The following is a 20374-nucleotide window of genomic DNA, read 5'->3' on the forward strand; positions in this document are numbered from 1 at the left end:
AGTTTACCCCAAATGCAGTATAACATATCTTGAGGCACAAACAGCAAAATTCACAAATTTAATTTTTAGTATCTGGAAGAGAATAAAACCAAAATCTTTTCTATGTTTTTAATATATTTATTCTTCTCAGCATGTACAAGAAAGTCAGTTTTTTGTAAAGTTTGAAGCTTTAATGAGGTTTTGGTTTATTTCTATGTTCTGAGGCTTAAGCAACAGTTTTGATACCATTTTAAATTGCAAATTCAATGCCTTCGGGTTTGGTGGGAAGTCTGTTCTTACTGTAATTTCCCTTATCAACTTGGAAAGGAAACATTAGGGTTCAATGTAAATTTTTTTTTGAGAATTTTTTTCACAGCTCAAGTTACTGGCTGATTTCAAAATACTAGTTGAAGTTTTACTGAAGTTTTTTTCATACAGAACGTTAAACTACATTACCATAGTGACAACTGCTGACCATACTGCATTATGTCCTGCAAAAAATTTACTTAGTAATGGCCATCAGCTCTGGAACCCCCAGCATAAGAAGGACATGGATCTGCCTTAGTGAGTCCAGAGGAGGGCCGTAAAGATGCTGAGAGCATCTTTAATAATCTCAGCCAGGGGAAGAGAAGGCTCTGAGGAGAGCTCATAGCAGTCTTCCAGTATCTATAGGAGACCAGAAGAGAGCAGGATGCCCAAGGCCTTATCCAGCTTGGCCTTGAACCTTTCAGGGTTGGAGCATTCACAACCTCCCTGGGCAACCAGTTCCAGAATCTCATCACCCTCACGGAAAATAATTTCTTCATAATGTCTAACCTAAATTTCCCCTCTTTCAGTTTGTGCCCATTAGTGCTTCTCCCATTACTACAGTTCCTGATGCAAAGTCCCTCTTCAGCTTCCCTGTAGCCTCTCTTGAGATACTGGAAGGCTCCTATGAGGTCTGCATACAACCGTCTCTTCTGCAGGGGCTGAACAGCCCAAACTCTGTCAGCTGTCGTCATAGGAGAGTTTCTCCAGTTCTCTTTTCAACCTCATGACCTTCCTCTAGACTTGCTCCAACAGCTCTGTGTCCTTCTCACATTGGAGACAGTGGAGCTGGATGCAGTACTCAGGTGGAATCTCACAAGATCAGAGTAGAGAAGGAGAATAATCTTCAATTTGCTGGCTATGCCCCTATTAGTGCAGCCCAAGATTCCCTTGGCTTTCTGGGCTGGGACTGCATGCTCATGGCTCATGCTGAGTTTTTCATCAACCACCACTCTGAATTCCTTCTCTGCACCTTCCTCTATGTCCCTTCTCCACTCAGCTTGTAGGTGTGTCTGGGGCTGACGCGACACAAAACCTTGCAGTTGGCCTTGAGAACTTCATGAGATTTGTGTGGGCCCATCTATCAGGTGTGTCAGGTCCCTCTGGATGCCATCCCTTCCCTCCAGCATGTTGAGTGCAGCACACAGGCTGGTGTTGTCAGCAAACTTGATGAAGATGCACTTGATTCCACTGTTCATGTCACTGACAAAGATGTTGAACAGTATCAGCCCCACAGTATAATTATTCTACATTTAATGACCTTTTAAAATTACGCAGTACATCCAGCCCTACTAGACTTCCAGGTGTTGCTATAAATTACAAGAAAGATACTCTCTGCCATATACAGTATATTGTAGGATTATATTATATTTATTTTTTGTCATAGTTACCAACTCTTACTAATCTGTGAGCAGCTCTAGAAACTTAGAAACTTTCTTTTCTAAAACAGGAATTCAGTATGAGACTAAACTAGTGGTTTTTTCTCTATAAATTCATTGTGTATTAAGAAATAATAGCAGTGTTGGCTCTTAAAGTAGAAATGTGTTGATGGTTTCAATCAATGAATATATGCAGACAGCAGCAAATAAAATCCTAAGTCTGTTCAGGTATTCAAGCAACAGCCTTCAAATTACAACTGTGAAACCAGGAAGAAGTTTTGAGGTTCTATGCAATAGCAGTAAGGGATTTTCATCTTTGTTGAATGCAAAACTGGTATTGAAGTCACTGATAAAACTCCACTAAATGGAACCAAGGTTCCTATTTGTTTAATGAAATAAGAGCCATGGAGAAACTCTTAAACTTGGACCTGTTATACTGTAAGTTAATTTTTTTTGGTGGTGGTACCTGAGTCCAGTAATCTCTGCACACATTTGCTGTGCCTCAGCTTCACCTTGCTAAATGTGAATTTGCTGTTTGAAAGTCATCAAGGAGCAATATCAACATCTTGAAAGCAAGGCAATGAGCCATGCAGACAGGAAGGCAACAACTTTCTGAGCTCAGTGCAGTGGTAAAAAAACATGGAGTTTGACCACAGTGAATTCACATGTGGCTGTCAGGGCCTGTATCTTTTAAAACTACCTAAATAGCCTAGTGATGCAGCTGGCTCTATAGAAGAATCTATCTGAAAAATAGACATAATAATTTATAAATATTTCTTACTGTTCTTACTAGGATGTCTTCAAAACCATTATCAGTAGGTATTTCATTGTTTCATAAAACAATTAAAGTACTGATTTTGCTTTTTACTTTTAAGTCTCAGGTACTGATGCTTTATTTTCAGACTCTCCGATGTCACTGACAGTTTAAAGACTTCTACAGATTTTGTAAACAGTGCAAACAGTGGTGCCATTATTAGGGACAGTAGTTTGGAAGTCTCAGATGCAGTGGTGAAGAGGCTCACAGTTGATGATACTTGGCATTTGTTTTCAGCTGTAGGCAATGGTGCTGATAATCAGCACATCCAGTTAGTATAAATGCCTTTCATAGCTTATGATTAACAAGTAAAATTATAACTGAATAGATTACTACCTGGCATCTCTAATTGCCCATACTCTTTTTGCCTTGAAAGGTTCTTAATCACCATGTGGAAAAAAATGTACATTCTAATTATATGGATTTTGTCTAAAATTTTCTTGTATAGGTTTTTTTTTCAAAATATATCATTTCTTTAAACAAAAAGCTTCTATTTTTCTTTTCTCTTAATAGATTGCAGAATTTATTAAATGTGATTTTTCATTGTGAAAAATGTCAACAGAATTGTTTAAAGAATCATCACTGTGTTGATCAGTGTCAGCATTCCTTTCCTCTTCAGAGAACCAAGTAGTTGGTCTAGACAGCAGCAAAATGAGGGTGAAATTCTGGCTGTACTGAAGTCAGCAAGGATTTTACTACTGATTTCAATGGGGTAAGGATTTTAGGAGAGCTTTGTTGTGTTCTACATACACATGGTGCTTGAAAACTTCTGTACTTGCTAAGTTGATATGCAGACAGCACTGCATGTGGGTAGCCAGCAGAAAGACTATGGCTGGAAAAGAACCTTCTGAAACCTGTCATGATACCAAGACTGACCCCTCATGGTGTCTGGTTTGGATGTGGTGTTGATTTGTGTCACACACAGTATGCTCAGTATGTTAAAGGTTCTCTATAACACCTATGAGGATTGCTGTTGGTAATGCAAGATTTTTGGATTTAAAATACATATAGGAATAACCTCATTAGAAATTACCAAGGCTAAATAAATTCCTATCTCTATGAATATGCATTTACAGCTCATAAAAATGCCCTGATCTGTATCAGACATTCATGAACAATCCATTTAGTGCTCAGTGCATAGACTAGCAAAACATAATTACACTTTGGTAACGTATTTCATGTATGCATTTGTAAACATTTTGGGTATTTGTGCCCTAATCATATTTTTTAAACTCATTAGTTTTGCATTTCTCCTTACACTTTTGATTAGTGAATTTATGTGGAGACACAGCTGCAGATTACATTTACTTAACCAGCATTCTGATTTCTCTGAGGTGATGGTAGTGTAGTAGAGTTTGCATCTCACTGCCTGTTATTTCTGGGCCAGGGAGATGGCTGTTACATTACTGTGTAATGGATTAACTGTCATAGGTTTCTTCAACAGGAGAGAAAGAGCTTGTCTACCTCTGTTGGCCTTACTTTAGGGAAGACACAAATACTTAGCTAAATTGGAGTAATTCTGCCCTCTCAGTCCTCTCTGAAAGGTCTACAGGCAACTGTGCTCTTTAATGAACAGTTTTACATGATTTGCAGCAATGTTAGTGATTAAACATTCAAGAAAAACATACAAGCAAATGGTTAGAGTAAATACAAAGTGGTTTAAAGCATCAGATCACGAAATATGAAAAGAGCAAATTGCTGAATGCAGCCTTGGATCTGTTAGGCTTCAGTGAGATCCAGTATGTAAGGTTCCTTTATGCCAGACACTTGCAGAGTAGATTGTAGTTAATTTCTGTTAAAGGGTCAGGCCACTGTTCAATTCTCCTGCCCTTCTGTGCCAGAGAAAAGGTACAAGCCAGTAAGTAGTCATAATGAGGAGCAGTAATTTTCTCTCACAACAAAAAGAAAGGCCATCAGAGACCCTTCTAGGTTCTGTGCATGGTTACCTGATGTAATACACTTTTAAAGTGTTTTATTAGGAAAGAACATCTCTGATTTCATAAAATACCTAATTTGAAATGGTGAAATAATATATACGTATTTTAAAATTTTCTTTATAAAGGGCATTGTTCAGTGATCTTTTTACCTTTGTCTACTATGTTTCAAGGGGTTGTGTGTCAAATGCAAGAAGTCTTTGCAGGTCTCTGTCAGTCACGGTCTTGAAGGGAAGAAAATGTCCAGACTTCATCCCAGAGCTGTGTAGTGCTTTCTGGAATCCTTAAAACTGAATTTTGAAAACTACCATACCTTTGGGTTATGGTTTCTTTAAAAGCTTTCACCACTAACACAATTTTTGGTCTGTCCCTATTTGATACTTTCTGTATCTTTTATTAAATGAAATATTGGATTCAATTGAATATACAGAAATATTTGGAAATTATCTTGAAATATAGTGTATTCAGTGGAACATTTCTTTGCTATCTTCTTTTACTGTTTGTGTTCACAACTATGCAATTTACAGATTAATAACATAATTTTCATCCACAGAAATTAATAGTTAGGAATAACAGCATGATGAGAAATGATAGCCAACACTAAAGGTTAGCAGCAGTTAGCAAAGGAAGCCATAAACACTGACTGTCCTTCAGAAATAAATCAGCAAATTCCACAATAGGTCTGGGCTGCTTTTGAGAGACTAAAGAATCAGTATTGTCTTACTTCATTGTGATTTCTTTGTAAGTCCGTGTGTTTTAAGTCCACATATTTTAAGTTGAAGACAGTAACTTGGCACATAAATTCTGTGTGTTTTGGTTACTGCTATTTTTCCTGCACTCAGAAATTATTACTATATTTAAATATGAAGTGTTTAAAAACTGTTAGGACACAAAAAGATCGGATTTATTTTATGAAAATGTAATTTATTAAAATAATTTTGAATTTTATGAAGCATTAATCATGTGCAGAATGTCTGTATGGAACATTAATTTGGGGCAGTAAGAATAAGCAGCTGCAGTTTCCTGATACGGTATCTGCAGAATTTGTATTAATTATCTCATAACATAGACTAACTGAAGTAGAAAATTCATTATGTTTAGCTAAGTAGTAAGGAAATTAGAATACTTTTATTTGTTAATTTCAAGGTATTATCTTCCTAAAATCACTGGCCCTAGAGGTAACAGATGGCTGATAAATATCAGCTTATAGAAATAAAAAAATATGCACTAATTTTTTCAATTTAAAGCCTTTAAAAAAAAAAAACAAAAAAAAAACCAACCCCAAAACAGCTCTAACTGTACGTCCAGGATGGTAGAAAGATAACTGAAATGACTGTTCCATCATTTAGTTACAGGTTTGGAGGGATTTTTGTCCTTCTGCCAAATTTATTTGGTTTGGTAGCACATTTCTTTTTGCCGTATGTTTCTCTTCCCATATGTGACAGATGATGCAGAGCTAGAAGTGCTGCTCTGTATTGCAGGAATTGTAAGTCACTTGCATACAATTCTTAGACATTCAGAGTTAGCCACATGGGTATTAGCCCTTATTCTGGAGCCAGGAATTTTCAGTCCAAGTAATCAGTTCCTCAGGGCTAAGTTCACAAACCTCTGCAGAATGGCAGCCTTGCAGAGTACTGTCCCTGAGTCGTTATGTGTGCTATAATGTTCCAGGTTACTATAGTAGATGATATAAGTAGATAATGTCTTTAAAGGCAGCACTGAGTTCTGATGGCAGATGTAGGATTACTGTATTTTCAGAAGAATGTTTAAATGCCTGTGCTGGAATAGATGTTCAGCATTCACTGTGCAGCCATATGATAGTACATGGTTGGTAGGTAATGCTTTGAAAAGGCATTGGGCTACATGAGCATCAGCTGTGGACAGCGTCTAATAATCCTGCTCACAGCTGATTCAGAATTGCTGCTCTAACCAGGTTTCTGAGTGTCTAGCAATCCTGGACAGATGGGTGCAATCCTCAAGTTACAGCATGAGGAAATACTCTGGTACCTTTCAGGAAGAACAGTGGAGGGATACAAAACAGTTGTTAGTAGTTCCTTTCAGAGAAGAGTTGTCTCTCAAACACTGAGGAACCCTCACATGAATGACTGGACACTGCCCTGAGCAATCTGATGTAATTAGACCTACTTTTAGCAGAGAGTAAGACTGAACTACTTGTGGAGGTCTCCTTCAACATATATTATTGTTTGATTCTGTGAATCAAACAATATATTTGTTTTTGATTGCAATGTTTTTGTAAGTCATATGCACTGATTCTAATATGTTGAAAAAGTTTGAATAGCAAGAAGTCTTGCTTCAGCACATACTGACTGATCAGTTGCCCATCCCACATGGAGTAATTACTAGTTGACTCTAAAACAAGGTTGATGTGTACCCTGTTCTTCAAGTTTTCTATATACTCTCTTTATATTTACTTCCTGGTTATTTTATTGTATACATGAGTTTATGAGTATAGTTCTGCCTGATTGGATAAGATTGTGTGTGCTGAGGAACATTATCTGCATAGTGTGCAATGTGTTTCTTGCTTCTTTTTTTTTTTTTCTAAATCATTTTTTGACCCTTCACTTGGCAAAAGCCACTCCTTGATATAACAGTATTGCAGTATGCTCATTATGTCCATGTCCATTCAATACTTACTAAGCTAACTTTTTGTGTCTCTGTGTTTACATAAAAAGGAAGCACTGTTAAATAACTTACTTTTTCTTATGTCAGGAAGCTAAGACTGGTTTAAATATGTTAGGGAATTCAATACATTATGCTAGTGCTAAAACATGTTCTACATGTCTTTACAGCTTTCAGTAAGATTATTTTTACTTCATTAATTAGCTTGAGTTGAAAGGCAATAAAGGAACTCAGGCTGACACAGCATTTTCAAATATTTTACTTCCCATTTGTAAAGCATATTCAAATGCCAACACAAATCATAACATTTGCCTTATGTGAAAACAGATAGAACAGTTGTTTCCACCTAACATTTAAATAATATTTATCATAAAGATATACCCATATTAAGTACCTATAAATTTTCAGATACCTTCATTATTTTTCATAGCCATAGCTGTTAATTTTAGAAAACATTGCTTGAAATGACAGTAGACTCCAGTAACCTTTGAGGTAGTGACTTCATATTACCTTGTACTAATTCTCTTAATGGCTACTAAAATTGATTGTAATAGCAGGACTGCCTTCCATTGGCATTATACAAAAACAGAAGTACATTTTGCCAGGTTCTTGAGTGGATTCATGTGATTTAATATGCATTTTTTGATTACTGTCTAACCTTCTACAACCTTTACTGTCTGTCTTTCAGCATTAAAGATTCATTTCCCAGTCTATCAGGTGAAATAATAGTCTGAATAGATTTGAATTACCTCATCTTGACCTATTTTAAATCAGACAAATTTGCACAATAATTTCCCTACTCTGTGTCTTTACAAGCTCATCACTGGGATGAAAAGTTCCTAAACATTTTTTAGTATGTATCAACTAATTCATTTAATTTTTCATCATGCAGTATAACCTTGAGCAAGCATGTTTCAATGGCAAATAGCATTCTAGTCAATGGATTGTTAGGTTGATCATCTCTGTTGCAGAACATGAAGTTGAACATGAATATGTTATCTCATTCCTCACTGAGGCTCAGCCTTGGCCAGCAGTGGGTCTGTCCTGGAGCCAGCTGACATTGGCTCTGCTGGACATGGAGGAAGCTTCTGGCAGCTTCTCACAGAAGCCACAGCTGTAGCCTCCTGCTACCTAAACCTGGCTGTTCAAACCCAATATACAGCTGTAATGGAAGGAGAAATGAAAGAGGAGCAGAGTGTCCCAAGTTAATGGCTGATTCTTTGTGCTTACTTGTCAGCTGATTGGAAGAGTTGGTACAGGAAGGTGTTGTTCTAGCAAACATAGAAATCTCAAATGTTTGAATTACAGTATGTAGTCTTGGGTCAAGAGACCATTTTCATCTGATTGTTGTAATACATTTTTGAGTACACATGCTTATCTATCATTATTTATTTCCCAGTTCCCTATAAATTATCAGAAAAGAAATAGTTCTGTTACACAATAGAGAAGCACAAATACTTACTTTTTTTTAAAATGTCAGTCCATAACGTATGCAAATGTATGTATAGATGAATTGTACTTCAGTCTTTCATGGATAGAATCAAAGTATCAAGAGTGATTTAAGTAAAGAATACATAATCCCGTGCTTAGATGCATGCAGTTGTGCAGGCATTGATAGTTGACATAATGACATGTTTCTTATTCCAAAATACAAATAGGTGTTTCACAGTGTTGTTCAATTTATTGAAGTGCTAAAAAAGCTATGTCACTATGTGTTGGATTGCTACACAATAAAGGACAAGTAAGCAAACTGGAGATTTATTTTCAAGAGTGTCAAGCTCTGCCAACTTAGGTAGGAGCTCTTCAGGTTGTAGCTTATTCAGTTACTGATAGACCCGAAAATTGATCTCAGTTTGGAAATCATAGCTATTGAGAATGGCAGTGAAAGGTATTTTGTTAACAGAACAGGGACATACCTGGTGTCTCTTCTGCTCTTGTCATCTTCCAGATACTGTTATTTCTTTTGTCTTCTCTTAGCTTTTCCCAAACAAATGGGAAGATGGAGTTCTGGGAGGGATATCTACTTGGTTCAAGCATGCCCTTTCTTTGTCTTCTCAGTGAATAGGCCTCTTGACTGCACATCTGATAATCTGCTTCTGCTGCTGGCTTCTGTATGAACTGCCAGTACTGTACAGCACTCCAGCCAGTCTGCTACTGATCTGCTGCTCTTGGTACTACAGATGCTTTCTTTGGTCTGGTGTGCTTTTTCTGCTTTTGCTATTTCTGGTCAAAGAGTCCATCCTTTCCATCACCAAGTGGTTGTACTTGGTGATGCAAGTACAAAGTGCCTGTTTGCAGGTTTGGCTTGTGAAACTCCATTCCATGGTATAAACTTCCCGCACACTGTTGAAACACTTTTGCTGTCAATCCTGTTTCCTCTTTTCGTGCCTCAGCATAGGAAAGCAGGTTGGGTATTCATGGTATTCATGATATCCTAAATTACACCTCTGACCTGTTCTGGTAGGGCTTGGATTAGTATTGCCTTTATGAACATGGAAATGAAAAGACAAAAGATTCATCTACAGTAAGATGTGAAAATACCTGTGCTGTGACTGTTTATAGTAGTTTGCAAAGGAAGTTTCCTATTTCTTAGTACCTGTAATTTTATAATTTCTTTATACAGCAGGTATTTATTTCTCAAGACCTTCATTGGGTTTTGATGGCATATGTTAACATTGCAACTGAATTAAATTTATTTTAAAAGCTGTGGAACATATATGTTTGTATTATTATATGGGTTTTGGTTTTTGTGGGGGATTCAGAGATTTTTTTTTTTTTTAGCATAATTTGAGAAGTTCGATTTAGCTCCCTGGAGAAAAAACCACTAAACAATTCTGCATTTTGTTTTTCAGTGTGCAGTGACCTGGAATTCAGAGAAGTTGCAAACAGATTGAGAGACTGGTTTAAGGCACTTCATGAAAGTGGAATTCAGAATAAGAAGACCAGGATTGTTCAAAGGCCTGAAAGAAGCAGTAAGTGATTTTTGCTTGTCTTATTTGATGTTTTCTTTCATCCTTTTCTGTTCTTTTGTTTTTCCATTGCTAAGACCTGCCTTATTTTCATGTGCCCTAAATAGTCATGTGTACAAAACTATAACTCTGGGCTTTTCTGAAGTTAATTTCCTATTTATGGCTTAGTACTAACACAAGATGTTCACTTTAGACTTTCAATATCATTTGGCAGGACAGCTACCATTCACAATGCCTTAATTTGTAAATGCTGTCAAATTAAAAGAAATAAGCTTAAATTATGTGTGACCATCTTAACTAGTAGATGTCACTGTAGGTACTGGTACAGAAAAACAGATGGAAAAGAAGCTTGTAAGTAAAAAAGAAATTTAAGGTTATACTTGAAATTGGAAAAGACTCAGGAGTACTAATAAAGTGGAAACAGTAGGGGACATAACTTTTTTTTAACCCCCTCAAATATTTAAATAGGGTTTTTTTTGTTGTTGTTGTTGTGGAAAGTAGTTACATTTTAAAATATAATTATGAAAGGGCTTGTTTAGAAGAGCAGTTGAAGTGTGCATTAATAGTTCCAAAAGTGAAGTCCTACTGTGAGGGGAGTCAAATTGGATTTCATAAGCCAGAAAACTCTACCTTTCATTAATATGAAGAGCAAATGATGAATTCTTCCAGAGTATGTTTCGCAGAACTTGGCCACTACAGGCTTTCTACCTTACTTATTTTATTTTTAGCTTTTTAAGTATTTGAGTTGGGGTTTTTTTTAGCTTTTGTTTGTTTCAATTTGTAGCATTACTTTTTCTCTTTTTTCTGAGAAATCCATTAATTTCACTTAGTTGGGAATGCCATTTCATCGTGTGATTTCGTGCTAAGAAAATGTGAATAATTCTATAAACCAGAAAGAATTAAAAATGGTTCTCTCTTATCTGGGAATACTTTTCTTAACATTGATAAAAAATGATTCTGAGGTAAGGTGGTAATACAGTAACACCACTTTGTATTGATATTGAAAAAAATGACATTGAAACCCATATATTTCAGTTTACATTCTAGTAGGTGCCCATAATTGGCATGTGGTCTGCTTCTCATGCAGTAGTGAAAAAATAGAAATACAAAATTTTATGCCCCTAAGTAAGAATTTATTGTATACTTAAAAAAAAGTATCTCATTATGAAGGTTAGGGCATTGCTCAGTTGAAGGTAAACTGAAATATCATGTAGGGTCCCGTTTCTTGCTGAATTCTTCCTTTGTCATTTGGGCAGTGGTAAAAGAAGCAACTGTAGAGCTATAACTTTGGTACCTTCCCCACGCTCGCCAGGGCCAGGAGTTGGTCTTTGATGATTCTTATGAGTCTCTTCCAGCTCAGGATGTTCAGTGATTTTGTGTCTTGCCTTAACCTGGGCTCTGCTCGTGTCTGTGTAATCACAGTGAGCAGGAATGTATTTCAGCCTCAGACAGGGGACAGAGAGTGCTATGCCTGAATCTGTCTCCTGGCTCTTGTGGAGGCAGATGAGGCTCACCAAGATCAGCACTTCTGTGATCAAGTACAAAAGTATTCACCTCTTCTTAGTCCTCCTTGTTTTAGTCTTTCCTGCTCTGCTCTGTCCTGATTGCATTAGGAAGTGAAACATATTCCCAACTTGTGCACAGTAGCCTTCAGCTGTGAGATGCTGTTCACTGAAGGTTTTCTGCTAACCAGAATATTACAGAAATCCATTACAAAGGAAGAACTTCTTGCACATTCAACAGGCAAAATCCACGGTCTAGATGTGAGCCAGGAGTCTGGCAAAGAGTGCATGTGTGTTTATTCACATGTGTGATTTGCCAGTGACTTTTTTTGCTTCAGACAGCATGCTGGTGTTGGAAAAAATTGTGTACTTCTTGGCATATTAGATAAACAATTTCTATACAATGCAGTATGTGATCTCTATGTATGTATGCTGTTCTGATTTCCACATGGTTTGAAAAGCTGTCTTCCTCAATGTACACGTTACTTATGTGCTTCATAAGCAGGCAAACAGTAGTTTTACCTTGGAAAGCAGATAAGAGTTGAAATTCTCCCCAGAGAAATAACCAGAAAGAGGAGCATTTCTGTTGCTTCCTTTTGAGCAAATGTTTTGAATGCCCATGATGTGGAGGATGGCTATATTTCTTAATGATTTTTCCCTTGGGATTGTTTTGACCAGGAAAAGAGCATGAGCTGGTACTTCATATTTTTTAGATAGTGTTCAGAAATAGCTGCATAAAAGCTCACTTCATTATGGTATATGCAAATAGATTTTGAGTAAGTTCTTAAAATGAAAGAGAAAAACATCTTTCATAATTTAGTCATCTGAGCAGCAGTTTTTGCTCTCCTCAGCATGATGTCCTGGTACTTAATCATTAAGAATAAATTACTATCGTTCAATTATACTAATTATTCCTTAGTTTCTGCTTATTGCTTTGTATTATAACAGTGAAAAATGTGTAAAAGTAGCATTCTAGTTGGTATTCCAAGTGATAATATATGTAGTATGTTATTTGGGCAATAATTTCCTAGGTATAGGTCACCTGGTAATTTTTTGATTCTTAGTTCTGCATCGCCTGATGCCTTCATGTGTCAAACCCTGTTGGCAGATAGAAAACTCTAGATATGTGCTTCAAGGCTTTTCTCTTTTACCCAAATATATCACCTTCAAGATGTATTATTTTATCAATATTATAATAGAGGAAGCAAGTCACTGTTGAGAGAAAGTACTTCTGATCATTTTAAGTTTGGACAGTTCAGTAAAGGTTCTTTTAAAATCAACCAAGAATTTTACCACCATTATCTCTAAAAGAGTTGGTAATGTGTGTATAGACTTGAAGTGATGATGTTTTTGTGCTGTAGCAGTTCTGGAAGAGGTGGAGTGCTCCATTTTATATCAAACAAAGCTGCTTCTATCTCTGTCAACCCCTGCCTGCTTCACCTCTGTAATACTTGAGCAATTTTTATTTATTTGAGCAAAACTAATATTTTACCTAGATTTAAGACATTTCTATATTGCAGTTACTGGTGGTTGTGAAATACTTTGGCTTGATGAAACAGGACCAGTGAAAACTAGAGAAGAAATGTGATTTTTATCTATTTAAAACACTAAAATTCTATCTACTAAACAAAAGGATGAATAAAAAAATAGTGAAAACTACAACAAATATACCTGGGCTATAAGTGAAAATACAAACTTCTTCAGAGTTGAACACTGAAAAAAGAACCATAAATTACTTTCAAGGTAAAGCATGATCAGATTTAGAAATTATTAAATCAGTTATTTACTAGAAAATTAGAATCCATGATCCACAGTGCTTTTTTCTTCCAGTATCTGATGCTATTTAACACATAGGTTATGACAGTTTTAATAAATGTAAGCTTTTCTTATATAAAATATTATTGTTTGAAGTAGGTTTATTAGTTCTGATATACCAGAATAATATATTCCTATCTTCTGGGAAGAGTATGTCATGAATATCAGACTTCATACTCTGTATTTAAATATTCAGCTATAGTTGTGTTGAACTTTGACTGGATTTATTGAAAATATTAGAACATAATAACATTTTTCTGGTTCAATCCTGGCTATCAGTGATCTGTAATAAAATGATCTGCCCTTTAATTATATTGCTGACTCCAGTGCATTTTTTTTATTTTTTAATTTCAAGCTTTGTCCTTAATTATGAAAAATGTAATAGAGAAGATGCTGGTGGGACATCACTTTTTAAACAATCTAAAATCTATATAGAAAGAAGTGAGAAAAAAATTGAGGAATGGAATGGAAGCAAAGGGTGAACTCCAGTCACAGGCTAATGCTAGTTAAGGAGATCAAGAAAAAAAATAGGGATAAAATCTAATGCAGTTGTATAATATTCTTCCAGCCTTAATTTACTGGTGTGTACACCTTTGAAATGTTCTCTTTCACTCTTCTTCAGATAAATTTATTTCTTTTTAGAGTATAATTTGAAACTGACTGAAGAGTTGGACTCAATGATCCCTTCCAACTCAGCTTATTCTGTTAATAATAAGCAGATGTTTGGGGGATTTCTGCTTTTCCTTAGTATAGTTTATTAAAAACATAAAACTGTCTTCTAGTATCCTAAAATACAAATATTTCATGGTGTGAGCTTTGCCAGCATGAACCACAAATACAAATTTTAAAATATTATGAAAGTGATGCCTCTTTCAATAAACTTAAGCTGGAATTTCCGCATGCAGAGGTATTACCTTCACTTATTTTGGCCCACAAGGTCTATCCTTAAATACACCATTTAAATGGCTTTTATCTTAAATTCCCTTCTAGTTGGCCTCTTACTAATTAAAATCATGGTTTCTCTATTTCTGCCCCATCTATTAGAGTCGGGTGAGCTGGCCGGAGTGCTAAATTGAGAAAAAGTTGCAAGTACAAGAATAATTTCTCCTGTCATGCAGGTACACAAAAGGCAGGATAGATGGAAGAACCTTCCAGATTTTTTCTAATCAGAAGCACCTGTTGAATAATTCTGATACCTTTTACAGATAAGGTTGCAGAAGACATTTACTCTATATCCTTATTCATTCAGTTGAGTCCTGTATCCTCATTGCTTTTCATAATCCACAGAAAATAAGTTTTGTCCTGATGATTTATCAAGGACTGAAGAGGAAGGGAAAGAGATCTTTGGCTGAATGCTTGGGTATGTTTTTAAATTGTGTTAAATACATGAAAACTTTATAAATATGAAATGGCTGGGTTATTTTTTTCCTCTTTTTGTCTTCCTTATATCAAACAACAATAATAATTAATGTAACAGATCATCAAGGAACTAGAAAAAGTGAGATCACCCTGATGGGAAGTCATAGTTAATTTAGAATTTCTGGGGAAAGGGATTTTATGTGTTGGTCTGACTTGCACATGGAATTTTGATGCTGTCAGCTTTCTTTTCCTTTCTGAAATGGTCATTCTACCAGAGAAGGCATTTCCATATATAGATATATATCTAAAAGGACATCTAATGACATCTTAATACAATTACTGGATTAAACCTTTATAGCAATATAGAAGCACTTTTCAGATTTCTTTACTGTTTTCAGAACAACAGCAAAGGCAGGCAGCTTGACTTTCAACAGCAATAAAAATTGGGATTTCTTGCATCCTCTCATGTCAACTTTTCTATAGCCATATCTACCAATCTCATTTTTTCCAGTGCTCAGTTTTAATATAAAGTTTTGAGAAGAATGATGTTTATTAGCACTAAATCTTGCTCTGTATTAGGGTGTGTGCTCAACTACCTGGCCACATTGGCCTGTGGCATGACCCAGAGCACATGAACCAGAAAAGGAGTTGTGTTTGTATCATCTGCAGCTCATGGCTTTGACCTGGTGGTTTCTGCATTTCCATTTCATGTCCATAGGCAAGTCTGCATGTACTTTAAAGTTAATGCAGGAAACATAAATAGGAGGTGTGAGGTCTGGCTACAGGAATAATTAACTCAGTCTGTTCCATTTAGCCATTTTTTCAAGCAGTGATTTAGGAAGATGAAAGCTGTTTAGGTAAGTATGATACTGGCTACACGTATAACATTTGACATGAAAACTCATATTTCTGAATGTCTTGAGGCTGGCTGTTTTTAGCAGGTTAGTTTAGTGATTTTAAAAGTGAATCTGACATAATTTCTATGTGCATTTCAATAGCATACACTGTTTATTTATGGTATCTGTACCACCAGAGCTATTTCCATGATGCAGCATTCTTTTGTGGTGGCTGGGATCAGCAGCTGCTCTAGCTTTTCTCCTATATAATTTTTTATTATTTTTGTTTTGCCTCTTAGGATTTGATACCAGCATTTTGCCAATTTGCAAAGACTCCCTCGGATGGATGTTTAATAGGCTGGATACGAACTATGACCTGTTGTTGGACCAGTCAGAACTTGGAAGCATTTACCTTGACAAGAACGAGCCATGCACCAGGGCGTTCTTCAATTCTTGTGATACATACAAAGACAGTTTGATATCTAACAATGAGTGGTGCTACTGCTTTCAAAGACAGCAAGGTAAAAGATGAGATCAACCTGCATATGTAAATGACTGACCTTTTTGTTGGGCTTTATCTTTTTATTAATATATTAAGAAGATTACAGTGAACTACAAGCTCCTAAATGCTGTGCAATGATTTGTGTTAAGGTTTGTGACATATGGTGAATATCTAAAATGAAGTAAAAAACCTGTAAACAAGCAAAAAGCCAAACAGCTCAAGCTAAATGGAAAGGCTTGCTAGAAATTAAAGGATTCTAAATTAAGTGCAACACTGCCACTAATGCTTTTACATCTATATTGTTCCTCATGCCAAAATTTAGTATGTATGTAGAGGGAAAGAGATGAAAATAAAGAACAAAATTACTTAAGTTATTTCTTTCCCAGTCTACTTTGCCTACGTTATAAAATGAACTTTTTTATTCCTAATGTAGGGTATCTTAATGTTCAGTGAGCCTAATAAAATAGCTGAATGAACATTAGAGATGAAGTTATTTCCAGTCATTAAAACCTAAAACCGGTTGGGTTTTATTGCCTAGTTGAATCTCTTGTTAATGTTCTGATGTGATTTTGGTTAGACAAACAAGCATAACCTATAAGCATTGTTTTCCTGAGGAATATATAACAATTTTAGACATAGGTGGGATGTCACATAAATTATATAATCCAGCTAGTTGTAACATATCAAGGAATTCACTCATTAAATGTCGTGTTAAAGTGGTCAGGATAGTCCCTGCTGTTTTTCTTACTGACATGAGAGTGTTTTTCTAAAGGATAAATAGCAACTAGGGTTCAAATTTCTACTGCCATTAGAGGAGATAAAACTGATTTGGTGGAAAGTTTGCTAAGCTAATTCAGCCTTTTTGAAAGTTTTAGTATCAGTTTTTAAATCTCACTTGTACCCTTGAAACTCTCATGATAAATTCCCATTAACATTCAACATTTATGGTTTCATTCCGATTTCTGTGGAAATAAAGGTTTTTATCATGCCACATCTGCCAGTTGTAAATCTAAGTAAAAATAAAGCTGTACTTCTGTGGATAAATACTAAATAGCAGATATTTTTTCTTTGCTAACTTTCTTGTTAAAAAGTTAACATTCAAACTTTCAAAAAGCCTTGTTTGTTTTATAGTAGAACAAGAACTTCTATGTGATTTTTTCATAAGCATGTATGTACTACTACTGACAGTAGCAAATTAGAAGTAACCCAAAAGTAATCTAGCTCTTAAAGAACATAACATGTTTTGTTTGTTTGTCTATAATATAAAAGACAACAATAATTTCAGCTTAAGATATAAATACCCTTAGTCTTTGAAAGGGCAGTATAATTATTTCCTGTTGCCAGAGGAAATACAGCAAATGACATGTAGGCCTACACAGTAGGCCTACTATGGTCCAAGGTTTTTCCACCAATTTCATATAATGTATGCATGGCATAACCAGGGCACTGACTAGTAGTTAAACACTTAAGTGCAGTCCACTGATGCTTATTGCATTTTTTCTTGTCCTTACTCTGCTTTAAATGTAGTTTAGTATTTCTGAGGTATATCCAAGGCATTAAAATGCATTTCTGCAATACATCAAAATCTGCACTGTGCCAGTGTTCTTTGCAAATCTTTCTTTACACTTTGGTCACTATGGCCCTCTAGTTTCAACAATCCATGCAAGTATTTCAGCACCCATCTTCAGAACTTACTTTCTTAGTTGTTCAATGCTAACGTGACACTTAAGTGCTTACCCAAATTCTGAGGCCTTTGCAATGTTGGCCTTTTTATAGGCTGAATTTTTTCTGCCAGTAATTACTGCAGCCTTGTTTTGTTGCATCACTGATTCAGAGTAGGAGAATAGACAATTGTGCTGAGAGTATTAATGCTTGGCATCAAAGTATTTCTTCACTACAGGCCTGTGCATGGATCTATTTGTCCAGCAGTTCTCTAGATGTGTTTTCTTAGAGGCTCTTCTATCTGTCATCCTTGGAAGACATCTTCATGACTTTAAAAACAGTCCCGCTTACAGAAGAATGATAATTATTGTGGTCTGTATTTGCCAGTCTTAAGATTGCAAGGACTTCAAATATATTTATAGATAGTTGCAAAGGAAGATTTAACATGCTTTTATCAAGATAAATGATGATCATAAATGAGATTCCCTGGCAGACTTCTTGAAGTGTGGTACCAATGCTTCAGATCCCTAAAATACAAACCTTGATGTCTTACAATTATAATGCTTGACCCCAAGTACAGGCAAGATGTCACTACAGCCTTGTCTGCAGTGGACCATATTCCAGAACTTAGAGGCTCTGCCAAATATTATCTACTTGATAGGTGAAAAAAAATCACTGCTTTGTATTTGGTATTTTGTATTTCCAAAATTTGCATTTTGGAAAGGAGAGTCTCTGAAAGTTGGAGACTCACTGTGCGGGCAACAGCTCCTTGAGACCTATCTGTTAAAAAAAATCACAGAGGTTCTTTGTCAAGACGTTCTTTGATTCCAGTTGATCTGTTAATGTGTTCTTTGGGTAAATCAAGGCTTAATTGCGCTAGCCTTGATGTGACTGGGTACTGATGTCTCAAGAGGCAGTGTTAATAGCATTGGATACTCTGGTGTGCACCAGTACTTTGAGCCTGATGAAGTGTGAATGGCTGGTGTTCATGATTCACTCCTAGCCATGCATGGATATTATCAGAAGGACAATTCCTGCCACATCAATGAAAGCAGATTAGATACCTTATTTGTATTCAGATTTTCAGACAGATGGATGTCAGATTCATCACTATTTCAAGAGAAATCACCCTGATTTTTGTAATGGATTTTTTTTTCTTCTCCTTGGCTCAAGGCTACCATAAGATGTCCAGTGTCTGCTTTTTTATTGAAATAATTTCAGAAATCTAAAAAAAAAAAAGCTTTTCAAACTTAGGAACTAACCTGCAAATAAAGAGGGAGGCATTATGATTTGAGGAAGAGAGGAAAACGAATGTGCTGTGAGCCAAAAGGAGTTAATTGAACTTCTAGCCTTTTAGCCTCTTTGACATTTTTAATCACCAGAATGATTTAGTATTGTTAAGAGTTCTTGCTGCTTTTATCCTGAGAAGCAAAGCTTAAATGTTAATCTTGAAGACCTAACTTCTGAGAAGAAGAGTGTTTTGGGTAACTACCTCATGTCACCTTCCTCTTGATTGGTGGTATTCCTTTTTGTAGTTATGCCACCAAAGATTTATAGCTGTAAAAGAAGATTTTTTTTTTCCTTTAGGCATCATCCATAATTTTTACATTTCCACATGTTAGTGCTCATGTGTGCATATGTATGTTTCTAATTTAGGATTATTTTTCATGGAAAAAAAAATATATTCTTCCTCTTTGACTAGTTTTTCTTCATCGACATATTTCCCATCACTTTTGGAGGAGAGGAGGAGGAGGAGGAGAGGAGAGCAATGTTCTGTGATATAACCAAACCATTAACCTGACCCTGCCAAATGCACCCCATTTCTAGATCCTTATAACATATGATATTTGTATGATAAATTACTGTCATTTATTAGATTAATGGTAGTAGAAAATACCTTTAGTTTAATATTCGATCCTCAGAATGTTGTAGCATTAAGTGTTTAAATTATCAGATATTGAGAAAGACAGAAACCTTAGTTTTGAAAGATAATGAAATAGTAAGCATGATCACCCTCAAAGTACTTCTTACAACAAAAAACTAAAACTTCATGTAGTCTCAACCAATACTCAAAGACTGAATTATTAAAATTGAATACCCACCCAGTGATGTCAAATCTCAGTGATTTTTCAAGAGCACCCAGAGAAATTGGTTCATTGTCTGGAAAAATGACAATTGAAAATTTCTTCTGGTGTTAAGACTCCAGTATTTTGAAAGTGGAGCCTACCCTTCAGGCCTTCACTCTGAAAAGAATCATTGTAGATTTAGTGTGAAAAGCCAGGCCCATCAGATTTGAGGCCACTGGAAATATTTATGAGGTTCTTTAAATGTATTGCATATGTAAATGTTATTTAAAATGTAAAACCAAGAGAAATGAACACCCCTCAAGGGGTTATTAGTGTTTACTAGTTTTTATTTTCTCTCTTGGATAATATCAAAGGCATGTTGGAATAACTAGGCTGTGCCAGCTAAAAGGCTCTGTGGTCACCAGAAGTATATTTTTGATCCCCACTTCATCTAGGCATTTGTCACCAAAGTGACCTAGTGACTGGGTTCTGGTCTAACATGTGTTCTGCATCAGTGGATTGGGCCAGTCTTACTCATCTTTAAACCAGCTCAGAACACCTTTTTCTGTTTGCATGGAGAAAAAGGGATCCTTGAGTTAAGTACATGGCAA

General features: G+C 35.8%; 1 protein-coding gene across 2 annotated transcripts in view; it reads left to right on the top strand.

Annotated features, from left to right (window-relative positions):
- The window catches only part of SPOCK3 (SPARC (osteonectin), cwcv and kazal like domains proteoglycan 3), a 143674-nt gene that overhangs the window by 118310 nt on the left and 4990 nt on the right, over positions 1-20374 (top strand). For both annotated transcript variants that reach the window (XM_083862503.1, XM_083862502.1), the window contains 2 exons: positions 9905-10024; positions 15833-16054. In XM_083862503.1, coding sequence (XP_083718629.1) covers positions 9905-10024; positions 15833-16054 — 342 coding nt within the window. The remainder of the gene's footprint in view (positions 1-9904; positions 10025-15832; positions 16055-20374) is intronic.

Source organism: Zosterops lateralis (assembly GCF_965231275.1).
Source record: "Zosterops lateralis genome assembly, chromosome: 5".
In the NCBI taxonomy this organism is placed as follows: domain Eukaryota; kingdom Metazoa; phylum Chordata; class Aves; order Passeriformes; family Zosteropidae; genus Zosterops; species Zosterops lateralis.